The sequence below is a fragment of the Pyxicephalus adspersus genome, chromosome 3 (assembly GCF_032062135.1).
Source record: "Pyxicephalus adspersus chromosome 3, UCB_Pads_2.0, whole genome shotgun sequence".
NCBI classification, from domain to species: Eukaryota; Metazoa; Chordata; class Amphibia; order Anura; family Pyxicephalidae; genus Pyxicephalus; species Pyxicephalus adspersus.
The window spans coordinates 22893576-22902115 of record NC_092860.1 but is presented as its reverse complement, the minus strand read 5'-3'; the positions used below and the strand labels follow the sequence as shown (position 1 = coordinate 22902115).

General features: G+C 37.6%; 1 protein-coding gene across 1 annotated transcript in view; it reads left to right on the top strand.

The window, feature by feature from the left end:
• Positions 1-8540, top strand: part of RECQL5 (RecQ like helicase 5) — a 53228-nt gene that overhangs the window by 36211 nt on the left and 8477 nt on the right. The window contains exons 10-15 of the mRNA XM_072403898.1: positions 4050-4280; positions 4621-4720; positions 5578-5608; positions 7019-7077; positions 7190-7263; positions 7866-7959. Coding sequence (XP_072259999.1) covers positions 4050-4280; positions 4621-4720; positions 5578-5608; positions 7019-7077; positions 7190-7263; positions 7866-7959 — 589 coding nt within the window. The remainder of the gene's footprint in view (positions 1-4049; positions 4281-4620; positions 4721-5577; positions 5609-7018; positions 7078-7189; positions 7264-7865; positions 7960-8540) is intronic.

Genomic DNA, 8540 nt, shown 5'->3' with positions numbered 1-8540 from the left:
TTTCTTTGAGGTCAAGCCTTGAAAGAAATCTTTGTGGGCTTGTAGATGGCAGCTTCTTCCCAGGAACATACTGGATATCTGGGACAGCGTTAAAGAAACCTTAGCCCAGTCTCTTCCAGTTTCTTCATATTTTATCCATTTTGGATCAAGTAGGAACTTGTTAAAACACATCTTTGTTTTTGTCCCATTGGACACAACAGAGCCCTCATCACAAGAAAGTGTCCCCAATTAAAGATGCTGTGTGTCAGCCCATGCAGTCTGTAGTTGCTTGGTGCTCTCTGACAGCTGTTTCTGCCCTTAGCACTGCCTAACTCTGTTGTCCTAGTGATGGGAGGTTTTGGATTAAACTTCTACAAAAGATTTTCCCTAATTAAAGATTTAACTCTAATTGTTTTTCCATCACTTTGGGGGAATTGGGGGAATGTCTACCTTTGGCCTGCTCTCAATTTACATATGCAGAAAATTGTGGGTGTGACTTAGCATATTACTAATATAGTATATACAGCAGAATCCTGTGTTGGAATAAGAAGGTACACTTTTTGGTTTGTGGCAAAAATCATTTACTGCTCCCTAATTCAGAGTAGAGTTGCCAATCTTACATTGGTTGCAACTGCTTGCACTACATGGGATGAAAACAGTGTCGCTTTCAGTATTGTCACTGCTAATTCACAAGTCTGTAGCTTGGCAAGTCATCACCTGGCACCCCTAGCCCTGTCCCGTGTTCTAGATTGACAGCTGAATCCCTCCCACTGTGATCTGCAGTGTCTGGGAGGGGGAACATGTGACACAGAAATGGATGAGTATTTGGCTTAGTCACGGGAGGTAAAATAAGTTGTTTGTTTACTTTCCGAGGTTTGTGCATTGTATAGTAACTGTTTTGATACTTAATACTGTCATATAGGAGCCATTAGTTATTAATGTTACCTAAAGCTGCATGTAGATCTCCTTTATTGCACAAAGGCTTACATGGTTTCTGTTGTTGACTGAATTATCAGTATAGTGGAGAGGTCATTACTGGAATTCCAGGCAGCAGAAATAATATGTTGTTGTGACACATAGCCAAAAGATTGGGAAGGAACATTGCAGCAGCTTCAACTCTGTTGTTGGTGTGTAATTAGGTCCCTGCTTATTACCAGCCAGCTAGGGTGTGCAGCTTCAACACCATGACCACGGCAGCACAGGAAAAGACTGTTGATTATGAAACAGAAAAATACCTGGTGGGACAATCCCCAGAGCAGCTACTGCATAGGATAAGACACTTAGCATATAGAAGCATCTGATGGCTGAAAATTTTTAAATTGGGGCCCTTTGAACAGAGAGAAAGGGTCCTGCGGCAGTCCTGGTGGGTGCTCCTTGGTTCAAAATACAAACTCAAAATACAGATTTGTTGGAGAGGTTACCTACCTGTATTTATACTGGATTCCTAGATTGTAAGCTCTTCGGGATAGGGTCCTCTGTCACTGTCTGTATCTGTCTGTCATTCGCAACCCTTATTTAATGAACAGAGCTGCGTAATATGTTGGCGCTATATATATCCTGAATAATAATAATCTGGTAAAACAATTAATATGGAAGGTTTGCATTATATAGGTTACTGACATCAAGTCAAATGTTCTCTGTGTGATTTTATCATTCATTAACACCCTACATAAATAGGACATGCGTTGTTATTTCAGTTTGAAATTCTTATTAGTTAACCAGCTTGTGTCAGACCGTGTCAGTGTTTTATACAGCTTAGTGGCAAATATTTGGCCAGCACATACTTAGGAATGTGCAAGGGGAGGGCAGCTACAAGGAAACTCCACTTACTTTCCCAAACACCATAACAGTCTATAAACGATTATGATGAATGTCAAGAAATCATGTAATAAAAATCATGAACATGGAATTTTTTAGCAGAATAAGAATATAGACAGATATTCAATGCAAACAGGGAGAGTCTGTCAATTGTATTTAAAGAACAACTCCAGCTTCAGCATTTACTTTTTAAATGTTGGATTTTTTAATGTGATAACAAAACCAGACTGTATAATAAGGGAAGGAATAACAAGGTGCAAGGTCAGCATTTATTTTAAGAATTAATTAATTGAGGAGAAAAAAGCCTCCTGTTAGTACTGATGCACAATATTTATAAAGTTGTACTTCCAATGCTTCAAAAACGAGAGATGTGGTTCCTATTCAATAAAGCATCCTCCTATTTGTTTCTCTTATTCATTGGCCATGAATAGAACAGAAGCTGCTTTGGAAACGGCCAAGGAAAGAAAGAGCATCAGTAAATCTCACGGTTGCAGTGCTGGATTGGGAAAGGAGAAAAGGTGCATTAAAAAATTCCACTCTTGTAGTGCTGAAAGTTCAAATCTGCTGTACTGTTATTAGGCACAAACTTGTGTGGATAAAGACTACAACAATAAATGACAGGGATTTAAAGGTCAGAGAAGGTAACCATTAGTTAATAGCTCACTCTTTAAAAAAAAAAAGGTGGAACCTGCAGTTGTTTTTTAAATGGCCACTCTGGAAATCACTCTGACTATTATGTATATAGTGCTGTTGGCTTATTCAGAAATGATTCAACTTAACACTGAAACTCAATTTAACACTCGTGTGTCTCGGCCTAGTTGTACAATTTCCATCATTGGATGATGTTTGGGCCCTTTGTTTTTTAAAAACCAGGCTGGTGATTCATGCCAGCATGAGCGTTGTAAATGCCATGATTTCACTGAACAAGGTCACATTTTCCTTTTTTTATAAAGATTTATTTCTGTACATTTCTCCAGTCTTTTCTTAAATTATACTTAAAGTATAAATAAACCGTGTACCTGTTCCATCTTCCTCATTTTTTTCTTCCTTCTTTGGCCGTGTTGATTGGCTGGAGTGGGATGACATAACTTCCATGCAGGTGCTCGGGTGGGCTATTCAGTCCTAGCAACTGAAGCGGAAGTCGGGATGTGTTGGAGTATCCTGACAACCAACGCTGCGCTCTCTTCATTTTGGCAGATGAAGAGCGCAATTAGGCATGTAAGAATGCTTATTGCAGAAGGGACATCACCTGTCCTTCTGTTCAAAAAAACTCTGCCTGGTCACAAATTTTTACATTTATTGAATTAATTTATTATTGTGGCAGCATTGTATGTAACAAAGCATTTTTTATGTCTGTTTTAGAGTTGGAGAAGTCTCCTTATTTCTTTTTGTCAGTAGCAAGTCAGTAGATAGCAGAAATAAACTGCCAGGAGTTCTTCCCCATACTATTCAAAACTAAGCAAATTAGGTTTTGTCTTTACAGCTACTTAATAGTTTAGCTCAGAGGTAGGCAAACTCCGGCCTTTAGGCCAGATACGGCCTAGCCAGTATTCCAGTCCGGCCTAACACCCTCCTAGTTATTTATTGTGGGATCCGGCCTTATTGAATTGTCGTGTTATCGCAAGATCCCGCACAGTAACCCCAATTACTACGCAGCTACCAGTCTCCGGAAGGTTGACCTTGAACGTTGTGTCTTCAGCAATGAATGGACTGACAAATTATTCTTCATCCAACGCGGCAACAAAGCACTGTGTTTAGTGTGCAACAACACCAACAGCACTTTCAAGTGGTTGAATCTCAAGGGGCATTTTGATGCCAAGGACGCACACATGTACAGAGACTACACCTCGGATGAGCGGCAGACTGAGGCTGCTAGCTTGCAGTCACGGTTGAAAAAAATCTTTCCTTGGACGCCTTGTTTGTTCTGGCCTAGTGTGCCTTCTTGACCTCCTAAAGTGGCCTAGTAGTCCAAGAAGTTTGCCAACCCCTGGTTTACCCGATAAATATAAATATATATATATATATATATATATATATATATATATATATTTATATATATATATATATATATATATATATATATATATATATATATATATATAGTCGCTGCACCTATTAAAGCAGGTGCTTTGCTAATCTAGTTGTCCAATTTCATTTTAAACATGGTGTTAAAAAGTTACTATAAAAAGTATAAAAACATAAACAATATTTTTGTGTCTAATCATTAATTAAATCTGTCATCGCTTTTTCAGGTGCCGCCATGCTGCTATTGCATCATATTTTGGTGACAAAAAACCTCAATGTAACAAGTGCTGTGACTTCTGTAAGAACCCTCAGCTAGTGAAGAAGCAGACTGAAAATTTACAGAGATTACTCCTGAATAAAGGCAGAACCTGCATTGAGCAGCCTGAGGCACGGCCTGGACCATTTGGTTATAACCCAAATCTTTATGAAGGGGGAAGGAAAGGATATGGATTTGCAAGGTACGTACACTTGAATGATTCATATGTATAGTTGATAGATGGATGTCGAAGCAGAACCAAGCCTTTACCCTTGAAAATTAAGGAATTTAATTAGGCAGGTCCTTTATTGCAGAAGGGTTAGGATTTTTTGCAGTTTTTTTAAACTCACCTGTCCCTGTTCCATCACGGGCACTACCATCTTCTTTCATTTCTTCCTAGTTCTGACCTCCAACCACCTTAATGAGCGGGCTGGGATGACACTCATTTGTTTCATTCAGTGACCAATCAAGACAGGGCAGGATCATGAATTAAAAAGATGTTTTGAACATCTTTAATTTTGCTGTTTAATTTGTGTGTCTAGATATGATGAGGATGATTCTGATGGAGGGGAGGCAGATTCATCTGGCAAACGTAAGCAGGAGTGGAACAGTTTCTATCAAAAGCAGATGAATCTGAGAAAGGTAAGTGATGGAGAAGTTCGCTTTGTGGTCAGTTACAGCTCACACAATGGTTTGTGGGATGGCAAGGAATATTCCAAATTACAATGTTTGAGATAAAGTTGAAAACCGAGCGATGGAGTCCTCCCTAGGTATATGCAGGCACATTGCTGTGCCACCTTTTAAGTTTGAATACTTGTTATTTTAAATGAACCTGTCAGGCTAAACCAAATCCTGAATCAAGGTCCCTTTGATAGAATATTGTAATACCTTTATAGCAGGCTGAAGACTGAGTGAAAGTAGCGATAAAAGTAGCCAATCAGTTTGCTTGGTGACAAGAAAAGTACTGATAGGCCAAAATAGCAAAAGGGTGGGAGAGGAGATCCCATTACTGTTTGCCCTTTTGCTGTCCAGTTTGGGGACTGGACTGGATAGGAACTGGGCTTAGAGGAGCGGGTAAATGATGCTGGCCATGAGACTGAGGACACCCTGTGGTAGTTACTTCTATTCTGCAGTCATAGCTGATTTTGTTATAAAATCATTTAATGGGCTATTCATTTTTATCTTGTTATTGTTGGCTGGAGTTCTTCTTTAAGACCTGGCATCCTGGTGAGTTTCAATTCCCATGTCACATCTGAACCTCTCAGGATTCCTTGTACTACTGTGAACATTTTTGATATTTTGTGCTCATTATATGGCAAGCATAAGGGGGAAGTCAGTGAGGTCACTGGATTTAAATGTAATCATGTGACATTTGATTAGCTCCCTATTGACCCATTCAAGCATGCAGAAATGACTACCGTCATCAAAGCTGAATAATGAATGAATGCATCTTCTTTAAACCTGTGAATTTTCATTTTTCTGAATTTTTTTTTTTCCAGAGCAGAGAACTAGACGAATTCATCCTTCCAAGTAAGTGAAAAAACTACAGATGGCAATTGTAAAGTGTTTTGACTTGTAGTGTACCTGTGCTCCATTTTAAAAGTTTTCCTGCAGGTGCCACAGAATGGTTTAATTAGTCGGGACTTTTTATGCTGTGTTTAGAAAATTCTAGGACAGGAAGTAAAGGGAAATCTCCATCAAACAAAAAACCAACTTGGCTCTTAATCATTCCATTCATCTAAAATCGATTAGGTTTTTTGGCTTTACATATGTTTTAGGTTATACAGCATTTACAAAGAACCCATGAATAATAATGTAAACACTAGGCATAGATTTTTGGATAATGATCATTTAATTTTCTTTATCATATTACTGTCAAGAAACACATTATTAGACCAATAATGAATGCAATAGACACTCCTCCAGCACTCTTCTGTGCAATATCCAATGTGTGACATTCTCATTTAACTTTTTCAAGGTTCTGTCTTCCAATATTTTTCCAAACACCAGCAACAAACAATGTTTTTTTGTAGACCTTAATCTTTTTTACTTTTATTTTGGGTTATTTCTTTTAATATGAGTTATTTATCTTTTAATTTGAAAAAAAAAACTATCTTGAGTTAATTATTCTTAGATAAAGGAGTTTAAAATAAATTTGCAATGGACATTTACAGACGCTCTAAAATAAATAAGGATTAACAGTAGCTTAGTGAATTGAACCTGTAGGCAGAGAACCACTTTATGACAGCAACAGCTTGAGGATCAACAAGCAAATGTACAACACAGCTTCTAATTTGTTAATTTTAAAAAGAAATCCAGTTATCCGGGCAGGACATGTTTAATGGTCTGGATTGATATGTCATAAAAAGGTAGTGCTTATGCAAGACTGTCAGACCAATAATATGGAGAAGTGGGATGAAGACAAAGTTTTCCAGGACCACTGGATAGATCTGTCCTTCAAAGTGGAATGAACATCTTCATATCCAGCAATATTCATCCAGATCAGTAGACTATTTAAAATCAGTTTTTAGCTTTGGGCAACCCTGTACAGTCATCCTGTATATATACGATCTATCAGACAAATAAAAAAACTTTTTTTTCCAATTGATTTAGTTCACTGGAGATAAAACCTTGCTTCCATATTTACCCTCTGCCTCCCTCTTCCTTCTTTCTTTATTGACATAAATATGTATGTGTATCTAGTGCAGTACTTTTTCAAGTCCAAAGTCTAATAGCACTTTATTAATAACATACATCTAAATAGATAAGAATAAAGTAAGGATTGCCAAACTGTAGCCATCTGCTAGATATCAGTAGCATTTTAAATTTGACACCAGAATCTTTAGATCTTAGTTGTTCTATTTGCTTTTGTTAATTTATTCTAAATTGATAATATTGGTTGGACTGTTTTGTTTAGTTTTGTATATTTACCCATTATAGGTGAGGACTGCCCACTTAGGGATGGAGCGAATTGTAAAATTCCTAAACTCACAGTCAAGGTAAGAGAATGTTACATTAGGCATCCTTTGTTGTGTGAAATATCTGAAAATGTGTTCTGAGAAGTAAGTAAGACTATTTACTGTGCTTGTTGGATACCTGTTATGCTTCTAGGCTCGGGAACACTGCCTTAAGATGCTGGAGGAAGCACTGAGTAAAAACGTCCAAGTGACTGACAGCCAGATTAGGTAAATGATTAGTTTGCTATTGTTTTGTGGGATGGCAAAGGATATTCCAAATTACAATGTTTGAGATAAAGCTGAAAAACGAACGATGGAGTCCACCCTAGGTATATGCAGGCACATTGCTGTGACTGACAGCCAGATTAGGTAAATGAGTAGTTTGCTATTGTTCGATATCATGTGTGTATGTATGTGGCCAAACCTTCTACTTTTAGGGCCAGGGGAGCCAAACCAAAAACCAAGCTCTCTGGCGCAATTGGAATATTTATGACCAGCTTTGGTGGCTTTGAGAAAATGGGTCTAATTAATAAATTTATCCAAGGCTAGAGAGGATTCACTTTCATTAGTAAAGCTGGGTGATGCAGCAAACCTGGAATGGATCTGTTCCAGGATTGAAAACATTTGCTAACAAATAGCAAATGACTTTCAAGAAACCCATTCCATGTTTGCTGGATCACCCAGCTTCACTGATGAAAGTGAATCCTCTCCAGCCTTGGACTGCTTTTATAATTAGGCCCAATGTGTGATCATTATTAATTTATTCTTGTTTTTGCTCTCTGTGATTATTGTCTTTGTCTTTACTGATAATACAAATATTCTCATTCCAGGACTGATGCAGCTTCCACTGCTGTGGATCTAGAATATGAGGTTTTTAAAACCAGTAAAGTTTCCAATGTCTATAAAGCAGCAGTGCTAAAAAAGGTAATGGCAGAAAACATTAGTAGATGTGCCATCAGTTTACAAGAACATGGAAGTAGACACTTATATCTCTAAAATAGCACTTTAGTCTGAAGAAAATAATAGAATGCAATGATATTCAGATCACCACTTCTCATATATCTTCATTTTATCCTAAAGTGTTTCCTTTTATAAGTTGAGGAAAGACTTACCGTACTTTTAAACAGCATCCAAAAAAAAAGCTGTTAATATTTACACATGCGTATACAAAAGGATCATCCAGTATCCATAATATCCAAAGTAATCCATAATCTTATCAATGGTAATGTTTAATCTTGTCTCTTTGTATAGTTATAAATTTGACTATGAAAGAAGATTCTAACACACAGGGCCCATTATGAAATGCTGGGCCTTCTAGAGGGTGGAGGGTAGATTTGCAACTACAGTGAATTTGCTTAAAGTCTGTTTATCCAAGCTACTGTATCAACAATACTGGCAATGAGTAGTCTTTGGATAGACTTAAATTTTAGGATGGACCAGTAAAGCAAAACTTCTTTGTAGCACTACAGAGCATAGAGTGAAGCCTGGATCAATAGAACCCCCCC